The sequence below is a fragment of the Phoca vitulina genome, unplaced genomic scaffold (assembly GCF_004348235.1).
Source record: "Phoca vitulina isolate PV1807 unplaced genomic scaffold, GSC_HSeal_1.0 scaffold43, whole genome shotgun sequence".
In the NCBI taxonomy this organism is placed as follows: domain Eukaryota; kingdom Metazoa; phylum Chordata; class Mammalia; order Carnivora; family Phocidae; genus Phoca; species Phoca vitulina.
In genome coordinates this window covers 2,317,860-2,345,271 of record NW_022589746.1, presented here as the reverse complement: position 1 = coordinate 2,345,271, position 27,412 = coordinate 2,317,860, and the positions used below count along the sequence as shown (strand labels likewise).

Below are 27,412 nucleotides of genomic sequence, written 5' to 3'. Positions count from 1 at the left end.
AGGTGTTTCCTCCAGGAAACATCCCCTGACGTCCTGGCTGTGCTGATCGTCCTGAAGTCCCCACAGCTCCCAGCAGAAACCAGTCAAGTGCACTTCCTGTGTTCAAAGTAATCTGTTCTTGTCTCACTACCCAGCTAGGCTGTTTTATAAAGCCTGAGGACATGGACTATCTTATTTACTTCTTTGCCCCAGAACCTCATACAGTTTTGGCTCAAAAACTGTTTACCTGCACATAATTTGCTAAACTGAATTAAGAGAAAATGATCCTCTGTGAAAGTATATAATTGCATATATTCAACATAATACACATTTTAAGTCATTTATCTATAAATATTTATTAAAATACTATTTTTCAACTTCATACTTAAATATCAAAACTTGTAAACACTCAACCAGATGAGCCAACGAAAAGGACTGATAATAGTGTGAAGACAGTTGAACAACTGGAAGTCTCCTACATCGCCGCCAGTATTTACTGAAGCCAAACCTGCAAACACCCTGTGCCCCGGCACCTCCAGTCCTGGGTATCTGCCCAACGGCAATGAGTAAGAATGTTCTTAGCAGCATTATTCATAAGAGCCAGCCGCAGATTGGGACTAATTCCCATGTCCGGTAATACTAGAATGCTCGCATAAACTGGCATATTCAGACAGACACTGCAGAGCGATGAAACAGAGGGAACTTCTAACGTGGCAACGAGGGTAAGGCTTTATGAAGTTCAAAGACAAGCTCAAGCAACCCCTGGGGACGAGATGTAAACAGTGGTTACGTCTGGAGGTTGTGGCTGGGGCCCGTGAAGAGGCACCCACGTGGCCGCCTCCTGCGGGAGCCGCAACGTTCCCTCCCTGACCTGGGCAGCCGCCGCCCAGGAGAGCACGATGTCCAAGTCCAAGTTCACACTTCGGAGCTGGCCCCTCAGGTGTGTGGGTCATGTTGCAACAAAGGTCAGAAAAAAGAAAACTTGTGAACTAAACTCTTGGAAAAAAGCCAACATGCTAGAGGTACAGGCATGAGAAAGTAAACTTACGATAAAAGTACTTTTGTCTCTTTGCTATAACATGGAAAGGGATGTTTTTAAAAAGAATTATACTTTTTAAAATGCACAAGTGGTAGTCCTTTTTATTATAACAGTTACAACTTTGGCTTAAGGTTCCTAATACTGTTTCCAGATAATGTTCCACTGTTAACATAAACTAGGCAACTCCGTGATGTTACTTATGCCAGTTACTCAAGCACTTGACCCACTCATTTGGCTATATTTTGAGAAAACTGCTCAACTCTGGCCTACAGGATTGCAGGAGTAATAGTCTAAAATTTTTATTTTACTATATTCCTTCTGTACTTTAACCTAAAACCTGCTGCCACCTTTTTAGTGATGACAGAAAATAAAATTCTTTAAAATACAGAAAATGCATTTCCTCCTAAGATTAAAAAAAGAAACCAAAAAACCAAAAACGGTGAGTACCCTAAAACAACTGATATACTTTGTCCTCCAGATTGTATTTTTGGTCAATGTGTCTGACGTTCTGAATATTAACTTCAGTTCTGGGACTGAGTTTTAATATTAATAAATATTCAGTTTAGCCAAATACCTGACAGGATTCCTCACTGAATATTTTGAGGAAAGTATATAAATAAAAAGATTAACAGATTCAAATACCTTTAAGAGCAAGAGAGAACAATAGTATCTAAAAATTATACATGTAAACACGCAGAATAAACTCTGGGCTACAGGATACGCAAGGCAAGAGTGAAAATATAGCCCCTTTCAACACAGAATATTTCCCACTACAATCTCATATATGTATATATCAAACAAAACTAGATCATTAACCTACAAATCTTAGTATTCACCGAACTTCCTGAGTGGCTGACACCCTATACGTGGGTAATACAGGTGGCGTGTGACACCCGTTTGTTTTTCCAAGACTTTTTCAACTTTTGACTTCGATGCTATCCCCTACAAGGCACAAGTCCAAGTGCTCATTAATCTGAGACTCCACAACCTCATTCTGACAGACGGGACAATCAACCATTCTGGCTGAGCTGCTGGGGTTCGGAGTCGCAGCTGTAGGATGGGGACTCCACTTTGGAGCATTTCCACCACTTTGTACTTGCTCTTTCTTGATAAAATAACTGTCAAGAACAGTCTTGTCTTCTAGCCTGGGTCGTTTAGTTGGGAATGTCTCTTCAGGCCCACTCACATCCTGGGGTGCAGTCACAGACGTTGATTCCGGTGCTTTTAAAGAATTTCTCAGGGATTTCTTCGAAGAGGTGACCCTTCTTTGAGAACCAGAAGAGACTGAGTTTTTAGCGATGTCACCAGCTGCTAGGCTTTTCGTTGGAGATCCGTTCACACTTCGGAAGGCCTTCTGGCTGGCAACTGAGACTCTAGGAAAGTAGTTGCTTAAGACATTTTGGTGACTGGTAGTGAGAACAGGGGACACTAGAGGAGTTTTTTTACTCGAACCATTCTGTTCCAATTTCACCTCAATTTTAGAATTAGGTCTGAGAGCTTTTGCTGAATGGTCTTGACTTAAAAGATCTTGGGTTTTATTAATAGCATATGGAGTGACAAACTTCCCAGATGAAGGTGAATTGCTCGTTTCTCCGAGAACATACCCTTTCCCGCTGAAAGGGATTAACAGTTGGGTCTCACCTCTGTTGGGTTTCTCTGCAAAAGAAGCAAAGGTTTTCTTGACTCGAAATTAATACAGCAACAAATGTTAAGCTAATGACCTATTAATAGGAGAAGGACGATCTGCAGCGGTCAGGGGGCTCTGGGATGGAGAGGACACAAAGGATAAAAAACATCTTCTCCTATTCAGATAAGGAGTTCTATCATCCAAACACTACCAGCAAAGGAACTTTTACCTTGAAAATCACTTAGCATTCTTTTTTTTAAAAGATTTTATTTATTTATCTGACAGAGAGAGTGAGCGAGAGCAGGAACACAAGCAGGGGAAGAGGGGAAGGGAGAAGCAGACTCCCTGCTGAGCAGGGAGCCCGACGTGGGGCTCGATCCCAGGACCCTGGGATCATGACCTGAGCCGAAGGCAGACGCTTAACTGACTGAGCCACCCAGGTGCCCTGAAAATCACTTAGCATTCTTGAAGTTTAGTTCCAGAGGGAAAAGTCTGCTCCCACATTCTTACCTTTTCTCCTACTCCCACAGAATGAGGATATATAATCTCTCTACGTAAATTCTTCTCTAGCTTCTCCACTCACTTAACATTTTGGATTTGGGAAGAGTTGCTTATTATGTTTCTGGATCCAACCAACAAATTCCCAAGGGAAGAAGCATTAACTTTAGTGACCTGGTTCCCTCTTCAAAAGGCAGTTACTCTGAACTTCATAGCAAAGGGATAAATCTTGAAGATGAAGTACCAGCACATACATGTCATATCCTCTTCCCATTCTTCTCCCAATGAAAATACATACATCAACAGCAGAAGTCACTCGGCTAGAATCCAACTGATAGGAAGGGCTGGGGTCAGGACTAATTCCGGGCATTGTTATTTGAATTATTGTTTTTATTGTGACAATCATTTTGCCTTCTGTTTCCCAATGACTCATCAAGTCAAGACAGGGAAAGGGACTTTACCCGCCAATATTATCCGTGGAAACTATTTCTACTTTAACTCACATCTACATCGAGCAAAGTACATTTTTCTACCATCACTTCATAAACAGGGGGATTTTTTTTCTAAGGCCACGCTTACAAATATCTCTAGGAGAAAGAATCCTCATTAAGCCCATCCTAACAGCAGTGCTCGAGGCCAGCTCTGGCTTCACGTGGTGAACCACGGTCCCAGCCAAGGGGGAAGCATGGACAGCAAGTTACCTTTATTTTCTGGGGCTGTTGGCGGCTTCCCCAGTGTTGTCTTTCCTCTGCCCTTTCTGGAGTAGTTCTCTGGCTCCTTGATTTTGATATAAGTGCCGCCGCAGGTCTTCTGGTGCTCGGCCCACCAGTAGTCGTGAGCAGAGGGCGCCCGGTTGGTGGCGCGCTTGACGTAGCCATAGTAGGGCTTCCTGTCCCTGCACGGGCCGCTGCAACGCCACCAGTGTCGCCGGTACTCGTCCACCTCGTCGTGGAAAGTGTGGCACACCTGGGCGGGAGAGAGTGCTCAGCGTTAAGGGGGCGAGCCAACCAGTGTAAGAAAACTGGTAAGCGGCCTTCCACTGTTGGAACTCTCTGGTTTCTGAGAGCTTTCTGCGGTGACGCTTTGGGCAAGACAGCGACTAGATTTAGCTTCTGTGCAAAAGCTCCTTTTAATGGGCTAGCAGCAGCTAACACTTCATGAACTGTCTAAAGACAGAAAGGTGGGAGATTAGAAGACAAAAAAAAATTTTTTAACCCATAAAAGCCCCTATCAATGCTAAAAGCTTTAGAAACCAAATTTTAAAATAATCAAAAATTATGATAAAGACACAGTTTTATATAATGCCGAATTGTTCCCACTGCTCAACTGGTATTTTCCCCCACAGGTCACACTCCTAAAGGGTCCTGGATGATCTCCTATAAATGCCCCACCTCACCTACACAAGCCTCTTGCCTGATGCAGCCTCTGTGACACCCACTCCACATTCTCGAAGCTCTTTGCTCGTGTCTGTAATGAGCCTTACGGGGCATCATTTTATCTGCTTAAGGCGAAAAGCTCCCCAGATTTCAACTGTTTTCATCTTTGTGTCCCTAGCAGCTAATACAGGCTCCGGCTCAGTGAAGGTGCTCAGTCAGTATTTGCTGCCCGACTTAATGAAAAGCTTCATTCACTGATTCAAAGAAAATTCTCTGCAAATGTGCTTTTCAGTCCTTACACAGGATCCTTTAGTTTCACCCTCTAGAAGGAACCTTCCTTACAGATGAAAGCGGTCTGGATGAGAGGAAAGTTAGCCCTCCCACCTTGGTGGCCCTGAGGATAGCAGGGCACCACTGAAAAACCGATAATCCTAAATAACTCCTCGTACCTTTTTCTTCTGTCTTCTCGTAGAACATTACTACTGTACAAGATAAGGAGCATCCATAGGTGAGATTTTTTTTTTTTTAACCAAAGACCTTTAACTTTCTAACAATTTCCCCAAGGGAAAGAATGTAAAGCCTTCTACAACTCTACAGCTAGGTTTTATACTGGCTCTCCATCCTAAGCAAAACACCTCTCTGACTTGCCAAGCATGCCAACAGTACACGTTATGTTCGGTGCACAAGACCCTGGAGGGCGGGGGTTTGGGGGACAAAGAGGTACGGAACACCTGCCTTCTCCCTTATGTTGAGAATTCTTCACTTAATTCACTGGCCAAACAGCCAGGGCATTGGATCTGTTTTGCTTCAAATTCCTGTAACTCCTACAGCCTGGGGATGTGACTTCTTTAACGATGTCGTCACTAAAATAAAACTGTGCAACTGGATGCCCTGTGGAGTTTGTTATAACAGGATGTAACCTGTAAAAGCAAGGGGTGTCCACTCGGTAAAACCTCTCCTAAATGAAAACACACAGACGTGCAAGATAAAAGAATATATCCTCTTCCAACTGAACAATAGGAAGTATACCAGGACTTTGCTTAAAGTGAAAACGCTAATGAGGAAACTAAAAGCCTTTTGTACCAGCAACTCCACAATTCTTTTGTTAATGCAGGCCACTTTCTTATGTTGAAGTAACTCTGTTTGATAATACATGAGCTCTCTGGAAAATTAAAGCCAACAGCTAGAAAAAAATATACAGAAGGTGAGCACTTTCCATTTTCCACCACACTGGCCTTTACTGCCTTTTAAAGGCAGGAAATAATCTTCGCAGGAACGAATATTCTATTTAGTTCAATCCAATGCAATACCCATTAAGCCCTAGTGGGGGTGCTGCATCACACATCTTATACAACGATGTACAAAGCTAAGAGCCGCCCTGTGTGCAGAGGTGGGAAAGTAGAATAAAATATTGTAAAAGGTCAAAGAGCTGCTGAGGACATTCAAAGGACGGAGCAGTCCTGGCCCGCCACAAAGACGCAGGGCATGTGACAGAGCACAGAGGAAGTGGCGCATGTGAGGGAGAGGATGTGTGAGGAGCGGCACAGGGGCTGCAAAGTTCCCTCAGAAGGCAGACAAGCTGGGGGCTGTGAGAGGCAGGAGAAAAGGAACAGTACGGTCACCTGATAAAATGAATCCGTAATAATAAAAACACCTAGTATTTTAACTTGTACTCAAACCGGGCTACAGTGTTTTGTGTGTATTTTCTCCTTTAATCCTCAAGGATCCGCAGGTAAGTATCCTTACTGCCCTCACGGCCTCCTCCTGCGTGAGGCCCCACCGTTCGCCATCCGTGGAGCCAGCATCGGGACCCCGGCATCAGACTCCTGGGTTTTTTGACCGCAGGCTCTGCTTCCTACAGTATCACGCAGAAATATGAATCCAGGAAGACTTCTGGTGATGGCAACGACCCATGAAATGGCAGCCCATTCAGGAACGATCGAAGGAGGAGACGATCACAAGGAAAAGCAGCTAAGGGACAGCTGTAATGACCCTGAGGTAGTGCAGGCCTGCAGCCACTTCTGCATCCAGTGTCGCCCTAGCTATGCGCAGAGGCCTTGGGGGGCCGCGGTGAGGCCCCGCCCGAGACGAGCCAGTCAGCGTCTCTTCGCCTGTCTTCCCACTCACTGTGGAAAATCCTCAAAGACAGTATTTATTCCTACCTGTTGTCTATTTTTAGTTAAATCCCAAGGTTTACTGAATAAACTACTAAAAATCATAAACGTTATACTTGTTTAATATTTAGTAAACTAATTACTTAAATTAGTAAATGTTATATTTATTTATTATTTAAATCATATACCGTTATATTGGCTCCAGTCAGGCGATTGATGCGATGCATATGTTTACAAAACTCTGGGCCGTGCCCCTCCCGGTCTTTATCATTATTAGTGACAAATAAATAGGCATGTATCATTTCATGCAAGAGGGTCTGAAACAGAAAACAAATTAATTTGTTAGGGTGCTTTTGAAAATAAAAATGCATTTTCTTACTCTACCTGGGGGTCTTAACTTTGTTTGGATCACGGGCTCCTTTCAGAAACTGATAGAAGTCATGAACTGTCTTTCTAGAAAAATTACGTACACATACATTCACAAAACTTTGCATATATGCTCCGAAGCTCTGCAAATCCCAGGTTAAGAACTCTCTGTTCCAAGAAAAGCCTTTTTAACTCTTCATCAAAACCCAAAAGGAAAGATCAATGAACTCAACTACATAAAAACTTTAAAATTCTGTGTGGGGGAGAAAACACAGTGACTGAAAAGACCAATTCAGAATGATATATGTGCAATGCATCTCTCAGGCTACTAATTCTTAAAACATGAAGAGCTACGAAAGTCAACACAAGATGACCAATAACCCAATTTTTCAGTGGGCAAAGGTCATAGATGGGTTCACAGAAAAAGAGATATAAAGTCTCTGTCAATGCTATAGAAACCAAATTTTAAAATGATAAAAAATTAGGATAAACCATAAACATGAAAAATAATGTGCACTTCATTTATAAAAACAAATACAAACTAATGCTACACCAGTAGGCCACTCCTGCTTATCTAGATTAGTAAAACTCCTGAAGTTTGACACAATTAGTAAAGCTAAGGAAAACAACATTCCCATCTATCTCTGATGGGACTGAAAAATGGTACACACCCTCACAGAGGAGAATTTGGTAACATCTCACAAAATTACAAATGCATTTATCCTCTGACCCAGCAATCCCGAGACTAATAAGAAAGGTCATGTGTACCAGGTATTTTCATTGTGGCACTGTTTATAAGGTTAACACTGGAAGTAAGTGTTTAGCAATAGGGGCCTGGCTGAAGGAACTAGGGAAAATCCACATCACGGAATTCTATACAGACTTAAAAAAGAATGAAAAAGATCTCTATGAAATCATTTGGAGAAACCTACAGGGTATACTGTTTAAATGGAAAGGACAAAGTACAGAAGAACGTACACAGTATTTTGTATAAGAAGTATGTTAGGTGACTGGGAGAGGGAATAAGAATGGACATAAATATTTGCAAAACAGGGGCACCTGGGTGGCACAGTTGGTTAAGCGTCTGACTCTTGGTTTCAGCTCAGGTCACGATCTCAGGGTTGTGAGATTGAGCCCCGTATCTGGCTCCACACTCCAGCGCAGAGTCTGCCTGAGGTCCTGTCTCCCTCTCCCTCACCCCTCCCGGAGGCTCATGCTCACTCTCTCTCTCAAATAAATAAATCTTTAAAAAAAAAAATTTGCAAAACAGAAAAATGAAACAAAAAAGAAACTAATAACAACAGTATCCTATAGTAGTCGGGAAGTTCAGCATAGAGAGGGATGGGGTAGGACAACATTTCTGTGTGTATAGCTTTCTATAGTTTTGGGATTTTTGAATCATGTAAAATTTCAAAACAAACAATAAAACCTACTGCTCTAGTGAATAGCATTTGATGGTAAATCCTGTGATTGGCCCAAATTTCATCTGAATTTACATAAATCTTCTTTGAATTAAAACAACAGCCTACTGCTCATTTCCACACCAAGGATGCAGAAGTGTAGGTGCAAAATTCACGAAAGTTTAAGGCTGCTATTTAATAATGTATCCTAAAGAAATATGAATACATTTTTTAAAAAGTGAAAGTCACGGGGCGCCTGGGTGGCTTAGTTGGTTAACCGTCTGCTTTCGGCTCAGGTCATGATCTCAGGGTCTTGGGATCGAGCCCTGTGTCCGGCTCTCTGCTCAGCAGGGAGCCTGCTTCTCCCTCTCACTTGCCCTTTGTGCCCTCCCTCTCTCTCTTTCTCAAATAAATAAATAAAATCTTAAAAAATATATATGCTTAAAAAAAAGTGAAAGTCATAAAGGTCTTCAAGAGCAAACCTTGTTCATAATTTTTTTTACAAAGAATTTCCATCAGAAGAACTAGACTGCCATTAATGAACCACAGTCTTATCAAATTATGCTGAACAGAAAAATGGGTGAATCAAACATTTTAACTTGGTCATTACAAAAACCTCCCTTTTAAAATTATCAACTCCGGGGGCGCATGGGTGGCTCAGTCGTTAGGCGTCTGCCTTCAGCTCAGGTCATGATCCCAGCGTCCTGGGATCAAGCCCCACATCGGGCTCCCTGCTCGGCAGGAAGCCTGCTTCTCCCTCTCCCCCTGCTTGTGTTCCCTCTCTCGCTGTGTCTCTCTCTGCCAAATAAATAAATAAAATATTTAAAAAAATAAAATAAAATAAAATTATCAACTCCATCTCTGAAAATGAATTTAATCTCTTCAAGTAAATGCCACTTTTTTGGGACTCAAACTCAAAGGGCATTCTACATCTCAAATGTTTTCCAACATTCTAAAGTAATGATCAGTAACTATTCTTTTTTTTTTTAAGATTTTATTTATTTATTTAAGACACACACAGAGAGAGAGCACAAGCAGGGGGAGCTGCAGGCAGAGGGAGAGGGAGAAGAAGACTTCCTGCTGAGCAGGGAGCCTGATGCGAGGCCCGATCCCAGGACCCCGGGATCACGACCTGAGCTGAAGGCAGACGCTTAACCAACTGAGCCACCCAGGCGCCTTGATCAGTAACTATTCTTATAAAGGAGAAATAAATTTAGGCTCCTAATTTTGGATTCAATTTAAATACCTTGAAAATGGCACATGGCACCATACTAAACAATTTCTATTTTTATATATCTACCATTTTCCACACTTAGGCTAGATTCAAGGCTCTACTCAACATGGTCCCAAAACACCTCTACTTCCCACCACTGTTCTCTGGCCAAAAGGAACTACTTCTGGTCCTCAATACGCCCTGAGTTTCATGCCTCACTTTTGTTCACAGCATGCCCATTCCTTGTGCCAAGAGTAGTCTTCCTCTACCATCTCTACTTGTCAGAATCCAGTCTGTCCCATAAGGCTCACTTCCATGTTTTAATTAGCAGGAGTAACAATTATAAAGTGGTAGTAATGAGGCCAAATGGTACAGGGAATAGGACAAGAGCTTTAGAGCCAGGGAAACTAGAGCCTAAACCAAGGATTTCTTATTTATTATGCACAAGACCTTGGACAAGTTACAACGTGCTCCTCATCCCTAAAATGGGCATATCCTGATCTTGCAGGGCTATACACACTAGATTAACTATTAACTAGATTAACACTAGTTAATCTAGTCCAAAATATGGCACACAATACATGCTCAATAAAGAGTGAGTGGTAGGAGTGGTGATGTCAGTAGTCACAAAATACACGTGCATGAAGCTTTTCTTCTTTGTCCTCAACCAAAGTCTTTTCCTTTTCTGAATCTTCTTCATTATAATTTAGGTCATACTCTATGTATAGACCAGAGTCACACTGTTCCTCCTTGGTCCTTCTTACCCCGATTTGATATTGTAACTTTCTGCCAACAGCAAATGCTCACTTGATAGCATTACCACACATTTCCCATTCTCTTCTCGCCCATTACCTTTAAAAAAAAAATTGTTCGTGTGTTTAATCATTTACATAATAAATATTCATTAAGCAAATACTGTTCTAATTAGAGCTCCTCATAAGGTTGATTTGGTCAAAATTTTTTATGCTACTTTTTTTCCCTGCTTATTCATTGTGTTACCAAGAGACTTGTGTTAACATCTGCAACTATGATTGTGGATTTGCTTCTACTAATTTATGCTTCATGTAATTTAAAGTTATATTATTACTTTTAGGATCAAATCATGTTTTTATTTAATAGATTATTTTATCGTTCTAAAATGTTAACCTTTTTTTTTTTTTAGTAAAACTTCTTCCCTTAAAATCTTTAGTCTGATACAACAGTTTTCTGTTATTGTTTGGATGATATACTTTTTTCCAACCTTCTACATTTAATGCATGTGTGTCATTATCTTAAGCACATCTCTTTTCATCTAGTATGTCATTTCATGTCTTTAATTAGTGCTTAGTCCATTTACATTTAATATAATTACTGATATTGTGTTTATGCCTTTTTTTTTTTTTGCAGGGTTTTGTTCCTTTATTCCTTTTTTTTATTATTTCTGCTGTACCATTTTACACTTAGTAACCACTTACTTTTTTTCTAATTATTGGTAAAAAGCATGTAACATAAAATTTACCATCTTAACTATTTTTAAGTGTATAGTTCGGGAATGTGAAGTATATTCACATTGTTCTGAAACCCATTACCTTTCACTATCCTTAAAAACACCATCTTTCATATTTCCAAGCATGTTTTAACATATTTCCCATCCAATCTCTACCACCCTACCCTCTTTCATGCATATGTTTCAAGTGACATAACTGGGGCAAGACCAGTCACACTGGGTGCATCTTGGGGAATTTCAGGCATCTTCTAGACTCAACTAACCATAATCTGGGAGCTCCCACCGCTCCATTTTGCTAGTGAAGCGTGCCCTCGCCCACGCTGGTGGTTATACCAGCTCAGGTAGATAGTCTGGGAGGGCGGCACCATGGTGGCTGAACTATCAAAATTTGTGTGCCTCAGTAGGAAGATATGGGTCCTAATTTTTTGTCTGCTCCTAAGTATGTAACTTCAACCAGTTACTTACCCTCTCTGAACCTTAACATCCTCATTTATAAAAAGGAGGACAACACACATTGTACAAAAACAGGATTGTTGTGAAGATCAAATTAGATAATATACCTGAAAGCCTTTAGCTGTGAAGAACTATAAAAATATAAGGTAATCATTAACAGTTGCCCTGCAGTTAAAGTTTGCAATGACAAAAAACAGGTTTTCTTTTTTTTACATTACAGGTTAACTCACAGCAGTCTAAATCAGTAATAAGCATTTTTAATTACTCAGCTAAGAATCAAGTTTATGCAAACAATACCTCTACGAGATCCTTTCTCGGTCTCAACTTTAAAAGAGGTTCACTGAGACGGATGGAACACATTCCACCCCTCCCTTCGTAGCTGCATATCCCAGCACACCTGGAAAACAACCACCACAAAAGCATCATTCACCTAATATACACAAAAGAGAAATACAGATGAAAGAGTAAATCCTTATACATTCTTGGGCAGTTCACACTAGTGTACCTTCTTTGTTAGGAGATATTTGCATTTCACCCCAGTGAGAGAGATTTGTCAACAGTAGTGCATCCCTTGCCCTAGCCAGGCAGGCTGCAAGAGCCCGAAGAGGACAATCCTGTTCTGCTGCTCCCAGTCTCCTCCCTACAAACTATAATCGGTTTGTGTTAACAGCCAGATCTCCATTAGCACATCTCTAAAACTGTAATCGAAGCCTTTATGAAGATTTGTTCTTTAAACACAGTTTCGTGTCATATCTTAATCTGTCTTACTTTAGGCTGTTTTGTATCCCTTCAAAAACAAGCACCGTGGCATACAACCCCATCTTAAACTTGTTAACTCCGTTCATGTGCAGGAACAGGTTATTTAAAACCGGGATTTCTCAACCTTAGTGTACATCCTTTTAGAGGCATACCCGAAGATCCTTTGGGTCCAGAAATATGGAAACGTCAACCCCATGCCCCTTCTAACACCTGAGCTCACTAGTAAGTGGTGATATCTCAAGGAGCATAGAAGAGGACAACACACATCCTTGGGAGGCTTCGCTGACTCCTCGGCATTCTTTCTTAGGGGCTGACTGGTTGCTTCTCCCTCCTGAGTCAGAAATGTGTTAATTTATTTTCAAATCAGAGGAGATCCAAAGACACATCCTTTTCTCTCACTGTGTCCTTTACAAATCAAACTGTTACCGGGACGGGACACACGGTTTCTTAAAGTTGCTCGAGCGGGAGAGAGACAGAGTAGGGAAGAGAGAGATACACCGAGAGGAGCTGCTGGTCCAAAACAAGACCCCCGCGTTTCACTCCCCCGGGCCCATCGGGGCGGAGAAAGAAGAAAAGCCCAGGGCCGGGGTCTGCAGGGGAGCTGCCAGCCGCCCTCGTTTCCCCAGCGGGGCTCGGGACTCACAGGGTCATTCGCATGCTCCACTTCACCTCGACGGCCTCCAGCTGGCCCCAGAAGAACCGATCGTTGAACTGCACAAACAGGGCCTGCAAATCCGGGGTTGGGTCCACCAACTCCCAGGACGCGTCCACCAGCGACAGGGGCGCCTGGGCCCGGTCGCGCTCCGAACCCTGCAAGTTCCACTCCTCCTGAAGCCGTAGTGCCAGCACCAGATCCTCATCCATCACGGCCGGGATCGCAGGCGGTATCCGCCGGCGTTAAGCTGGCCCCACGTCTCCGAAGCTCCGAGGGCCTGGTCGAGCTCCTAGGAGATACCGGCTCTCCGGCGGCTCTCGGGCTGCTCTCGGGCTGCTCTCGGGCCGGCCCACCGGTCTCGCGAGAACTCAGGAATAACCGGCTCCAGAACGAGAACTGAGTTTGCCCCAAACGCCGAAGCCAAGATTCTGGGGCTTAAAAAAGAGAATTCGGCATGACACCTCCTAGTGGGCTCAAAACGTGGGTTCCCACGGCTTGGACTCCAGGGAGGTTTCAGGATACTGGTTACCGCCTTACGCTTCGCCGCTAACTTCAAACACCAACGTCACGCTCAGCCCATGCGCAGTACCCACGTCCCTCTGCCTCGCCCTCCACTCGCTTCCGCAATAGCGCCCCCGGCGCATGAGCCCTAGGCGGCGGGCGTTCCTGCGCAGGCGCGGTGTCTGCGCCCGGCCCCTGCGCAGGCGCGGTGTCTGAAGCTCAGACCCGGGCGCAGGCGTACTCGTCTCTCTTCCATCCTGCTTCCTCAGCCCTGGAGCTCGGCGGGGCTTGGGTGGGTCTCGACAGCGGCGGCACCGGCGGCGGCGATAGTGACAGTGACTGCGTGAGACTCGGACGGAAATGGCGATGGCGATGTCGGACAGTGGGGCGACCCGCCTGCGGCGGCAGCTGGAATCGGGGGGCTTTGAGGCGCGGCTGTACGTGAAGCAGCTCTCGCAGCAGTCGGACGGGGACCGGGACCTGCAGGAGCACCGGCAGCGCATCCAGGCGCTGGCGGAGGAGACGGCGCAGAACCTGAAGCGCAACGTCTACCAGAACTACCGGCAGTTCATAGAGACGGCCCGCGAGATCTCCTACCTGGAGAGCGAGATGTATCAGCTCAGCCATCTGCTGACCGAGCAGAAGAGCAGCCTGGAGAGCATCCCGCTTACCCTGCTGCCGGCTGCCGCCGCCGCTGGCGCTGCTGCGGCCTCCGGAGGGGAGGAAGGGGGAGGTGGCGCGGGGGGCCGAGACCACCTGCGGGGCCAGACTGGCTTTTTTCCCACTCCCGGGGGTGCCTCCCGCGACAGTTCGGGCCAGGGCGAGGAAGGGAAGCAGCGCACTCTTACCACCCTGCTCGAGAAGGTGGAAGGCTGCAGGCATCTGCTGGAGACGCCGGGTCAGTACCTGGTGTACAACGGGGACCTGGTGGAATACGAGGCTGACCACATGGCCCAACTGCAGCGGGTGCACGGCTTTCTCATGAACGACTGTTTGCTGGTGGCCACCTGGCTGCCACAGCGGCGGGGGATGTATCGCTACAACGCCCTCTATCCCCTGGATGGTTTGGCCGTGGTCAATGTCAAGGACAACCCGCCCATGAAGGACATGTTCAAGCTGCTAATGTTTCCCGAGAGCCGTATTTTTCAGGCGGAAAATGCTAAAATCAAACGAGAGTGGCTGGAAGTGCTGGAGGAAACCAAGAGGGCCCTCAGTGAAAAAAGACGAAGGGAGCAGGAGGAGGCCGCGGCCCCTCGAGGACCGCCCCAGGTGACTTCCAAGGCCAGTAACCCATTTGAGGATGAAGAAGACGACGAACCAGCTATTCCTGAGGTAGAAGAAGAGAAGGTGGATCTCTCAATGGAATGGATCCAGGAGTTGCCTGAAGACCTGGATGTCTGTATTGCCCAGAGGGACTTTGAAGGAGCCGTTGACCTGCTGGATAAGTTGAACAGTTACCTGGAGGATAAGCCCAGTCCACCTCCTGTAAAAGAACTAAGGGCCAAAGTGGATGAGCGGGTCCGGCAGCTCACCGAGGTGCTCATGTTTGAGCTCTCCCCAGATCGTTCCCTGAGAGGTGGTCCCAAGGCTACTCGAAGGGCAGTTTCTCAACTAATCCGGCTTGGCCAGTGCACAAAGGCTTGTGAGCTGTTTTTGAGAAACAGGGCAGCAGCTGTGCACACTGCAATTCGTCAGCTTCGCATCGAAGGCGCCACCTTACTCTACATTCATAAGCTGTGCCATGTCTTCTTCACCAGCCTTCTTGAGACTGCCCGGGAATTTGAGACGGATTTCGCGGGCACTGACAGCGGCTGCTACTCTGCCTTTGTGGTCTGGGCGAGGTCGGCCATGGGCATGTTCGTGGATGCTTTTAGCAAGCAGGTGTTTGATAGTAAGGAGAGCCTCTCTACCGCGGCTGAGTGTGTGAAAGTGGCAAAGGAGCATTGTCAGCAACTGGGTGACATCGGACTCGACCTCACCTTCATCATCCATGCCCTTCTGGTGAAAGACATCCAAGGGGCCTTGCACAGTTACAAAGAAATCATCATCGAAGCCACTAAGCATCGCAACTCTGAGGAGATGTGGAGGAGGATGAACTTGATGACCCCAGAGGCCCTGGGCAAGCTCAAAGAGGAGATGAAGACTTGTGGGGTCCGAAACTTTGAGCAGTACACCGGGGATGACTGCTGGGTGAACCTGAGTTACACCGTGGTTGCCTTCACCAAACAGACCATGGGCTTCTTGGAAGAAGCCCTGAAGCTGTATTTCCCAGAGCTGCACATGGTACTTTTGGAGAGCCTGGTGGAAATCATTTTGGTTGCCGTGCAGCATGTGGATTACAGCCTTCGGTGTGAGCAGGATCCGGAGAAAAAGGCTTTTATCAGACAGAATGCATCCTTTCTCTATGAGACCGTCCTCCCTGTGGTGGAGAAAAGGTTTGAAGAAGGTGTGGGGAAACCCGCCAAGCAACTCCAGGACCTGAGGAATGCATCCAGACTTATTCGTGTGAACCCTGAAAGTACAACGTCAGTGGTCTGATGCCCATGGCGCTGTGTCTATGTATGCGTATATATTGCTTCTATATTATTTATATTTATATTACGTTGCATTAGCATATTCTTTATAGTTTTAAACACAGCTTAAAAATAAAAGACGCCCTCTCAAATAGAAATGCAGAATCAAAAGGAAAAAGAAAAAAAAGTTAAAAATTAAGCCCAAATAACAGAACATTGGAATTATTAAAACATACACTTTCCTTTTAAATTATGCTCTCTAATGAATATATTGTCACACTACAGCATTTCAGGGTATCCTTTTGGGTCAAAACACACTTTCTTCCAGTCTATATTATGCAGCCCGGAGAAATCGTATCTATAAATACATAGAGTTTAAGTATGTTGTGAGGTTTCCCAGTTCACTAAAATGTTAGGTCCTCTTAAAGAGTACAGTGCCATACAAAATACCCTGCTTCATACACTTCCCCAACTTAAAATGTGATCGAACAATTTCGGGAAAAGAAAGGAACTGAGAACATCGGTTTTAGGGTAAATTTTGGTCAAAAGAATTCCTTCTGCAAGTGGCTAGTTTGTGGACTCAAATACTTGGGTCCTTATAGAATACAAGGGGACGCTTTCATAAAAGCAGCTCAGCAGACATTGCCATTGTAATTTGAGTGGCTAATAATTTTCACTGCTAATGAGCGGCTTTCTAATACTTGATTTGGGAGCATTTACATGAATCTTAAGGACTGTGGTAAATTTTCTTTCCACATATTCCTGAACTGTGTGAATTTCCAGCCACAGTTTTTGTCCTTATCATACTAAAAAAATTAAAATGATTAAAAGAAAACCACCCAAACAGGACAGACTGAGGAAGCTGGCAGCGACCAGTGATTTTTAGCTGCCTTCCCCCACTTTCCCGATAAATTATATATAGTGGCTCAGACGGGAGAAAAGTTTTCATTGAAATATTTATTTAGATTTCAGGGAGGATCTAGGATGGGAAATTAGAAAAAAAATCACATGCAAACCCTACAGTGTTCTCAAGTCTGACTGCTTTGGACAGAGATTTGGTTTTGTTTTTTTGTAACAAAGTGGAGAACAAAAAGGCGAGACAATGTGCCCAAAGCCAAGGGAGGAAAAGAACTTTGCGTGACTCCCGACTCCTACTAAAATGCTACATCCTGCCTTTTTCTTGTTTTGTGTTTTCTTTTGTTCTTAAAAGTAAATATCATGCTTACTTCAGATCGTTTAGTAAAAGAAAAATAGCTAAAGAAATTGGAGCTTCCCAAGATTTCTGAACTACTGCTTCTGTTGTACATGGATTACATGAGATTCCCCATACTTTGAGAGAAATTGTGCTAAGATCCATTTTTTCCTCTAGCCTCTAGTTGTGATTCTTGTCCAAAAGTGCCATTTCTGATGCCGAGGACTTCCAAAGGTCATGTCTTTTATCTGAATTCAAATAGTGGTATTAAGACTGGAAATTATGTAAAACCTGAAATGGCTTCCAAGAGTGGCTTAGGGTTTGTGAAGCTCCTTGACTCAGTTACTCGCTGCCAGAGGAGCCCTTTTATTTATTTTTAGCTATGCATTTTAAAAGTTGAAAATTATCAAAGTTACAGATTTTCTTTGATTACTTTTTTCACATAAATTTAGGATGTTCTAGATAATAACCATAACTGGATATCTCAGCTGAGCAAAAACAGTTATAATTTGTCTTTTTTAAGATCACTGGAAACTTGAATTTGATAACAATGTTATGATTATTTTGTGCAACTTATGGTTTCTAAAATTATATTGTATAAAACACGTGTAAATATCTGATGCTGGGTCCATGGAATGATACTTCTGAAATCAAAACTTAAGGCATGAAGTTGTAAAAACTTAAGTGTGTGTACTCAGATATTTAAATGGTCGCTTCTTCATAGAACTGTCTGCTTTCTAAAACTGGAAGTACAGAATTTTCTTTGGGTAAAATTTGTGTGTTCCTTAATCAAAGTTGTAGCTGAAGGAAGTCTGCTGGTGGTGATTCAGTTAGTGTGGGAAGTTGATCAAAGACCACCAGTATCATAATGTCTCTTCCCTCTAATTCTTGTTTCGTTAGACTCCAAAACAAGTCCTAAAAATTGAATGCAGTTAGAGTTTGTCCAAAAATATAGCACATATTGTAATATACCACTATAGAGTTGATTGCCTTTTCTTGTCTGCTTCAAACATAACACTGTCACTCGAGCTTGGAATCACAGACTTGATTGAACTAATTACTGTTGAAAAAAAGACACCCTGTGGAATTAAGTCTCTTTTTGATTAAAGCCTCATTTCACTTAAAGTGCTGAACACTTATTTTTGTTAAAAATACTACCTATAGTTAAATTATCGGCACTTGTATTTTGCAACTTGCTTACCTAGGATTGGGAATTTGGGACTTGACATGAGGTATAAAATCAGTATATGTACATTTTGCTTATTGATATGCTGTGATATGAGGGAATCTGAAATGTCTATCAAAATAAAGCTTAAAATTTTTCTTACACTGGATAAAATTGGTGTTACAGTGTTCTGTCTCTCTTTAATTAGGATTCAATATTCTTATGTTCTCGTTACAGAAATATTGGGGTTTTTTAAAAGATTTTATTTATTTGACAAGAGAGCACACAAGCAGGGGGAGTGGCAGGCAGAAGGAGAGGGACAAGCAGACTCCCTACTGAGCATGGAGCCCCGAAGGCAGACGCTTCATCAACTGAGCCACCCAAGTGCCCCTGAAATACTGTTTTAAGAGTGTAGGTTGTTTTTTTTGTTTTGTCTTTCTCTACGGGGATGACAGGTAGGAAGCTGTTAGCTAATTTAAATATATGTTCTGCTTACTGTCAGAATTGTGATTAAATCAGATCTCAGGTTTTTTTTTAGGACTACCTTGAATGGGAAATTTCAGATATACAAAATGAATTTGCTCTAAAAAGTGGACTTTATACCATCTGCACATCCCTAAATGAAGAAAATATAATGGAGGCCATATGACCTAGGAACTAGGAGCATAAATGACAAGGGTCTGTTTTTTAATACATATAGATCCTGAGGGAACTTTCACATATAATTGATTTAAAACTATTTATTGAAAAATAAAAGTATTGAATGCTATGCCTTCCATTGACTACAATGTGGTGTGGGGTGGGGAGGACAAAATAAATTTGAGCATGCTTTCTCTGAAATTCTTAAGAATTGGAAAAATGGAGAATAAAAATTTGGAAAAACTAGGTTAGAGAGTAAATTAAATACACAATAGTGTGTTGCAAATTACATTAATTAAACAATTGCATGCAGACAGTGTGTTGTATGAAAAAACCCAAAACAACCCTGTGCGTTGTCATTTTCATACTTAGTATTTCATGGGAATACTGAGAAGAGGGCAACGTGTTTTTGAGGAGTTTGGAGAGTCTTCATGGAATTGTTGGCATTTGAGCCAAAAAAATAAGAATCAGAATATTTGACATGAAAAAAATTCAAGTATGATAAGCAATGTGGGAACCTTCCTTTAGGGAATCATTTACCAATGATTACTGTGTTCCAAGCAGTGTGATAAGCACCTTTATCTGGTTATTTTATCTAATCTTCACATCAATCTATGAAGGAGTTGAAGTTTTGTGAAGTAATTTGCAAGTAATTCAACCTACAAAGAGTTCCCTAAGTGGCCCAGAAGGGATTTGAACTCAGACTCTCTCTAGCGAGGGCTTCTGAGCCATTGAACTATATTATTGGATTATGTCTGATGGTTGACATCTCACTCATACAGATTGCTCTTTATTTCAAAGGCTTATCCATTCACAAGTGTATTTTGTTAAAAGTAAAGGTGTTATGTCACAGGATATTTTTTTAAAGATTTCTTATTCATTTGAGAGAGAGAGCACGAGCCGGGGGGAGGAACAGAGGGAGAGGGAGACGATAAGGGGCTCAAGGGGCTCAAGGGAGCCTGACGTGGGGCTCAATTCCAGAACCCCAAGATCATGACCTGAGCCAAAGGCAGATGCTTAACCAAGTGAACTACCCAGGCGCCCCTGTCACAGGATATTATAATTTATAATTTCCTTAAAAAAAATAAAATAGCAGATTTGAGTTAATGAGATAGTTAAAACCAGATTATTTCCATTGACACCAGTTTGGTTTTGTTTAAAACATTTCATTTAGGGACTTAGGGTGTCTGGCTGGCTCAATGGAGCATGCAACTCTTCGTCTCAGGGTTATGCATTTGAGCCCCACATTGGGTGTAGAGGTTACTTAAAAATAAAATCTTGGGGCGCCTGGGTGGCTCAGTCGTTAAGCGTCTGCCTTCAGCTCAGGTCATGATCCCAGGGCCCTGGGATCGAGCCCTGAATCGGGCTCCCTGCTCGGCGGGAAGCCTGCTTCTCCCTCTCCCACTCCCCCTGCTTGTGTTCCTGCTCTCACTATCTCTCTCTCTGTCAAATAAATAAAATTTTTTAAAAAGTTTAAAAAAAATAAAATCTTTAAAAATATTTTTAAAAATTAAACATTTTCTTTCTTAAAAAATTTTTTTTTATTTATTTGAGAGAGAGAGAGAGAGCCTGAGAGGAGGGAGGGGCAGAGGGAGAAGCAGACTCCCTGCTGAGGAGGGAGCCTGATGCGGGACTCGATCCTACGACTCCAGGATCATGACCTGAGCCGAAGGCAGTCGCTTAACCAACTGAGCCACCCAGACGTCCCTATTTCTTTTTTTCTTAAGTAATCTCTCTGCCCAACGTGGGTCTCGCACTCATGACCCTGAGATTAAGAGTCACATGCTCTGCGGACTTCAGCCGCCTCATTAACATCAATTTGTACATTATTGAATTCTTTGTAATTGGTAAAATTAAGTAGTCTCGAACTTGATGAAATGTCATTGGGCATTAAGATACATGTAACTTAGCTCCTACAATAAGTGGTCAAGCTCCTCAACAGCTGAGTGGGTGCCATTGAAATAGGAAAGTTGCCGGACAAGAGTTTGTTTTTTAAATGTCACCCTTGATTAGTTTCACCTAATATGTTGACTTACTCTCAGATTTATTATCTACCTAGCTAAACACATTAAACGAAGTTACATAAGCCAAGCCAGTGTTGAAAAGTCTCAAAAATATTTGTGTGTGTTGTCTCAGACATTGCCGGTGGGAATTGCTGTAAACTGGGGCACTGGCAATTCGGCAAGACTTAAAACCACAGAATTATACAAACCCTTTGACCCTACAATCCACGTCTGGAGATTTATCCTACAAAATATATATATATGTATTTGCATACTTCCTAAATTAAATTGATCCATTAAACTTATGTGATTTATGAATAAGTTTTTAAGAACACTTCTAGTTTCCGTTTTTGCAAGTTGCACTCAGTCCTGACAACTAAAAAGCTGAACAGACCAAAAAATCAACAAGTCTTGGATCCACAAAGAGCGGGGAAAACCACCACCCCAAGACTGGTGAGACCAGTGGGCAAATGCAAGAAGTCCTGTCTTAGGGAAGCAGAGGCTCAGAGGGGAAACCACTGTGGAAACCAGTAGAGAAACTTCAATCAGAACCGACAAAAGCTGGAGACTCCGTGCCCACAACTCAGGGTTAAAAACTCCAGGGGGGACCCAGTCCTAAGGGGAAACCCCACAATATTGTGAACTATACCTCTTTCCAGGTTCTCGCAGTTTAGTATCAGAGGGAAACCCCTCAGGCTTCCAGCAGGGGGCGGGAGAGGGACCATTCTGAAATGGAATAGAGCCCTCTGCTTTTCTTAACAAGACCTGCCCTCAGGGGAGACTAGTTAACCTGAGCCTAACCTGCTGGGGTAGTATCAGAGCCTGGCTGACCAGGGGAAGGGAAATACCCAACCTTAGCCCACTTCAGCCACCCTGTCCCCTGCAAGGGGGAGAAAACAGCTGAGAAACACTTCTGAAATTCACTGAAAGACAGACCTAATCACCAGATGGTAGAGTTCTGCTCCCCCACACTTACCGTCACCTCACTAAGGGCCTATTTACAGCAGTTCCTTTTTCCTGGTAACTCCATGTTCAGCTACCGAGAAAAAATTGGAAGACATACCAAAAGGCAAAAACACAATTTGAAGAGACAGAGCAAGCATCAGAACCAGACATGACAGGGATGTTGGAATTATCAGACTGGGAATTGGAAAAAAACATGATTCACCTGCCAAGGGCTCTAATGGATGAAGTACACAGCCTGCAAGAACAGATGTGCAGTGTAAGAAGAGAGATGGAAATCTTCAGAAAGAACAAAAAAGAAAGGCTAGAGGGGCGCCTGGGTGGCTCAGTAGGTTAAGCATCTGCCTTCGGCTCAGGTCATGATCCTGGGGTCCTGGGATCGAGCCCCGCATAGGGCTCCCTGCTCAGCAGGGAGTCAGCTTCTCCCTCTCTCTCTCTGTCTCTCCCCACTGCTCGTGTGCGTGTTCTCTCTCTCAAATAAATAAAATCTTTAAGGGGCGCCTGGGTGGCTCAATCGTTGGGCGCCTGCCTTCGGCTCAGGTCATGATTCCAGGTCCTGGAATCGAGCCCCGCATCGGGCTCCCTGCTCCGCGGGAGGCCTGCTTCTCCCTCTCCCACTCCCCTGCTTGTGTTCCCTCTCTCGCTGTGTCTCTCTCTCTGTCAAATAAATAAATAAAATCTTTAATAAATAAATAAATAAATAAATAAAATCTTTAAAGAAAAAAAAAAAAGAAATGCTAGAGATAAAAAAAAACCAACAACAAAATAACAACAAAAACCCACACTTGTAATAGAAATGAAGAGTGCCTTTGATGGGCTGCTTAGTAGACTGGACCTGGCTGAGGAAAGACTCTCTGAGCTGGAGGATGTACCAACAGAATCCTTGAAAACTGCAAAGCAAAGAGAACAAAGACAAAAAAAACAAAACAACAAAACAAACAAAACCCCAGAATATCCAAAGACTGAGAAGTATAACATACTGTAGGGGTGCCTGGGTGGCTCAGTCAGTTGAGCGCCTGACTTTTGATTTTGGCTCAGGCCATGATCTCAGGGCTGTGAGATCAGCCCCGCGGTGGGCTCCACGCTCAGTGGGGAGTCGGCTTGGGATTCTCTCTCCCTCTCTCGGCCCCTCCCCCTCTCCACTCCCCCATGCTCTCTCTCTCAAAAAAAAAAAGAAAAGAAAAGAAAAAGTGTCACATACTGTAATGAGAATACCAGAAGGAGAAGAAGGAGAGAAAGAAACAAAAATATTGGAACAGGTTTTACTGAAGAGGTTACAGTTTTTGTAACAGCACGAGGGGAGACCGCCCAGAGGCCTATGGAACTTCAGTGCGCACATACAACGTAATACCATGCAGCTTGACAGTGAATGTCCTGTCCAGGTCCTGAGGTGGAAAGATGTCTAAAATATGTTGTTAACAGGGGTGTCTGGCTGTCTCAGTGGGCAGAGCGTGCGACTCCTGATCTTGGGGCTGTGAGTTCGAGCCCCACATGGGGTGTAGAGATAACTTAAAAAAAATAAAATATAGGTTCACCTGGGTGGCTCAGTCAGTTAAACGTCTGCCGTCGGCTCAAGTCATGATCCCAGGGTCCTGGGATTGAGTCCTACACCGGGCTCCCTGCTCGGTGGGGAGCCTGCTTCTCCCTCTCTCTCTCCCCCTGCTTGTGTTCCCTCTCTCGCTGTGTCTCTCCCTCTGTCAAATAAATAAATAAAATATTAAAAAAATAAATTAAATTAAATATGTTGTTAAGTGTAAGGCAAAGTGCAGAATAATCATATACCGTGCTACTTTAGGAGTAAAGAAGGAGAAAGTACAGTTATATATTTGCATAGAAATTCTGAAGGGGTCCAAGCAGCTAGAACGGACTAGATGGAGGCAGGCATGGAAACACACTACAGATTTTTTTTTCATATTTGAACATTCCATGTTTCCAAAACATAAGTAAGAAAAACAAGTTTTTAAGTATATGATCTTAAAAATAAGATCCACTCTTTCCATTCCGTCATATGTCTTTCTAGTACTTTTTTTATACGTATGTGTGAGGTCTAAGGATACTTTTTTTTTAAAGAAAGAGAGAGAGAGAGCAGGGGGAGAGGCAGGAGAGAAAGAGAATCTCAAGCCGACTTTGCATGGAACACAGAGCCCCACTCAGGGCTCGTTCTCACAGCCCTGAAATCATGACCTGAGCCGAAATCAAGAGTCAGATACTTAACCGACTGAGCCACTCAGGTGCTCCTAAGAATACTTATTTTTAAAGACTTTTATTTTTGAGTATTTTCAACGTATAGAGAGTAACAGGAATATAAAGAATCCCGCGTCCTCATTGCCCAGCTCCAACAATTGTCAACATTCTGTCATTGTTTCAACTGTACCCAGCAACTCCACACCCTGCCCATCCCCACTGGGTTGTTGTTAATTATTATTATTACTTACAGTTTTGCTGGAGATAAACTTTACACACACTGTAATGTATAAATCTTAGCTCTAAAATTTTGGAAAGCGGATCTACTTACGTAACAACTCCCCAAAAAAGATGTCAACCATTTTCATTTTTCCGTGTGGTGATGATGATACCACCTCTCTTCTGTGTAGTCCCTGTTCTGGTTCTTTCCCTTACTTCAGGTTCTTTTTCTGGAAAAGAAAATCAGGTTTTCATACACAATTGAGAGCGGTAACACTTAGACGCTGTTGCCGGGAGCTTGAAGGTTTCAGTGAGTTATTCTGAGCGAGCCTTATCCATGGAGATACCAGGCGCATTCCTGCATCCCCAGACTCGCAGCCCTCGCTATGCTGGGAAGCTGGGAAGGGTTCGAGGGGACTGTGGGATGGGTGGTTCTAGTCTTTCTCTAAGAGATGAAACATCCAATCCAAGGTCAGACTGTCCGATATGTAGTCCCTTTGCCACCTGTGGCCGTTTACATATAAATTATCAAATAATAATAAAGCTCAGTTCCTCGGATATACTAGCCATACTACAAGCACTAAATAGCCACAGGTGGCCAAGTGGGTACCCGATTGGACTACGCAGATACAGAACATCTCCATCATTACAGAATATTCTACTGGACAGGGCTCATCTAGGAGACAGAAAGGAGGGTGAGACATCAAAGAAGTGGAAAGTGAAGTTTGCAAGATGCAGAACTAAAAAAAAATGTTGAGGGGCGCCTGAGTGGCTCAATCGGCTAAGTGGCTGCCTTCAGCTCAGGTCATGACCCCAGAGTCCTGGGATCGAGTCCCGCATCGGGCTCCCTGTTCCGCAGTGAGCATCCTTCTCCCTCTGCTTGCCACTCCCCCTGCTTGTTCTCTCTCTCTCTCTGACAGATGAATAAATAAAATCTTAAAAAAAATTTTTTTTTAATTTAAAAAATGTTGAAAGCTTTATCTTTGGGATATGTACCCTTCTACCATCATTTGCTCCTTGTGCTTCATTTTCTTTGTGCTTTGTTTTCTTTTTACCTGCTGTTTTACCTGCTCCCTTTTTATTGGTCCAGCCCTCTGTGTCCTTACTCTCTCTTTTCTCTTGCTCTTTTTTCATTAAATCGTATTTATTGACAATCAAGAAAATTTTGCTCCCAGTTCTAGTGGACTAGGTATTTCTGACCGGTCCCTCCCTGAGGACAATTAGAACTATAAAAAATATATAAGCAAAGAATATATTTGAAGGCTGTAGCATAACAAAAATACTTATCTGGTGTTTCTCCCTGGTCCTGGCAGGAGGCTTCTCAACCCATGGAATTTCCCGAGTGATAGGAGTGTCTTTGTTATGTTAATAAGATGACTCCTGGTGGGACCCTAGATGGCTCCAGGATGGGGACTGGTCCCCAGAAAACTAATCATGTGACTAGAAGACTAGAACTCTCAGCCCTCCCACCCCAAACCCCAGGAGGCAGGGGAAACTGGAGATTGAGTTCAATCATATGGCCAGTGATTTAATCAAGCTGGTGTATGGGACGAAACCTCGATAAAACTGAACAAGGCTCCTGGAGCTTCCTGGTTGGCGGACGTATGGAGGTGCTGAGCACATCCAGACCTCACAGGGACAGAGACTCCTGTGGCCCTCCATCCCCTCCATGCCTTGCCTTTTGTGTCTCTTTCATTTGGCTGTCCCCGAGTTGTATCTTTTATAGTAAAACTGTAATTGTAAATATAGCACTTTCTTGAGTTCTGTGAGTTATTCAAACTTGGAGGGGGGGTCATGGGATACCCCAAATTTATGGCTAGATGGACAGAAGTGAGGGTGGGTTGAGGACACCAAGGACTTGTGGCTAGCACCTGACATGCGGGCAGTCTTGTGGGTCTGAGCTCCTTAACCATCGGGATCTACATTAACTCCAGGTAGTTAGGATCAGAATTAGATTGAATTGTGGGATACTCAGTGGTGCTACTGGGGTAAGAACATAAAGGTATTGCAGAGCTAACAAGGGAGTGAAATATTATGGGGCAAAAGTCCAGAAGAAGGAAACTCAGTGAGGTGAGCCCAGCATTTGAAAGTAGCTTTTCTGGGACACCTGGGTGGCTCAGTCAGTTAAGCATCTGCCTTCGGCTCAGGTCGTGATCCCAGGGTGCTGGGATCAAGTCCCGCATCGGGCTGCCTGCTCCGCAGGGAGTCTGCTTCTCCCTCTCCCCTCCCCCGCTTGTGTGTGCCCTCTCCCTCTCTCAAATAAATAAATAAAATCTTTTTTTAAAAAAGTAGCTTTTCCTAGTTTTTCCACGTCGCTTCTTGTGAAGTGGCAGAATGAGAAATGAAGCAGGCTGTCAACAGACACACGGAGCTAGAGAGATAAAAATCAGACTTTGGGGCGACCCTGACAAAATCCCATCTAAACTTTGGAACAGAACCCTGAAAGTCGATACCCTATGAATAAAGATGAAATGAAGTGGCCATCATGAGGATTGAAGCCATCATTCCTGATGGGTGGACCCGTCTTAAACCCTAATTGGATTAAGGGCATCTTAGGTGGCTAGTGCCTCTGGCAGTCTGCTAGGAGCAAAGACTCAATCTTTCACCCGGATGATAAAATTCTCCCGGGCTTCAAATATTCCTTCGTGTGCAATGTGTAGCACTCAAATAAAAATAATGAGCTCAATGAGGAAAAGAGACCATTTGATTAGAACCCAAGAGAAACCATACATAGCAGAAACAGACCAACAGAGGACCCACAAGAGACGAGTTGTCAGGCACAGACTAATACGTTCACAGGAATAAACACAACACTGAGTTTCTCAGAGAACTGGACGCTAAAAACAACTAACACAAAAATAATGAAATGGCATGCCCAGAGCTGTAAAACTCAAGAACGGAAATTGAAAACTCCATAGAGGGGTTTATGCAAGTAAATCAGACACAGCATGAATGACCTGGAAGGTAGGTTGGAAGAAAAGTCTCCAGACTAAAACACAGAGAAACGGAAGACACGCAATTAGAACCTCAAAAGGAAAGAGCATTGTTTTCCTATTTTCGTCTTTATA

General features: G+C 43.4%; 2 protein-coding genes across 2 annotated transcripts; one reads left to right on the top strand and one right to left on the bottom strand.

Annotated features, from left to right (window-relative positions):
- Positions 1-341: 341 nt before the first annotated feature.
- SPRTN (SprT-like N-terminal domain) lies at positions 342-13,523 on the bottom strand. The gene is made up of 5 exons (XM_032430366.1): positions 12,954-13,523; positions 11,849-11,948; positions 6,822-6,950; positions 3,845-4,109; positions 342-2,674 (listed from the first exon to the last, which is right to left on the bottom strand). Exons 1-5 carry the CDS (start codon positions 13,172-13,174, stop codon positions 1,935-1,937), a joined length of 1,455 nt encoding a protein of 484 aa, XP_032286257.1. The 5' UTR covers positions 13,175-13,523; the 3' UTR covers positions 342-1,934.
- A 163-nt stretch (positions 13,524-13,686) lies between these two features.
- On the top strand, positions 13,687-18,499 carry EXOC8 (exocyst complex component 8). Its single transcript, XM_032430373.1, has one exon. It carries the CDS (start codon positions 13,827-13,829, stop codon positions 16,002-16,004), a length of 2,178 nt encoding a protein of 725 aa, XP_032286264.1. The 5' UTR covers positions 13,687-13,826; the 3' UTR covers positions 16,005-18,499.
- Positions 18,500-27,412: the final 8,913 nt, after the last annotated feature.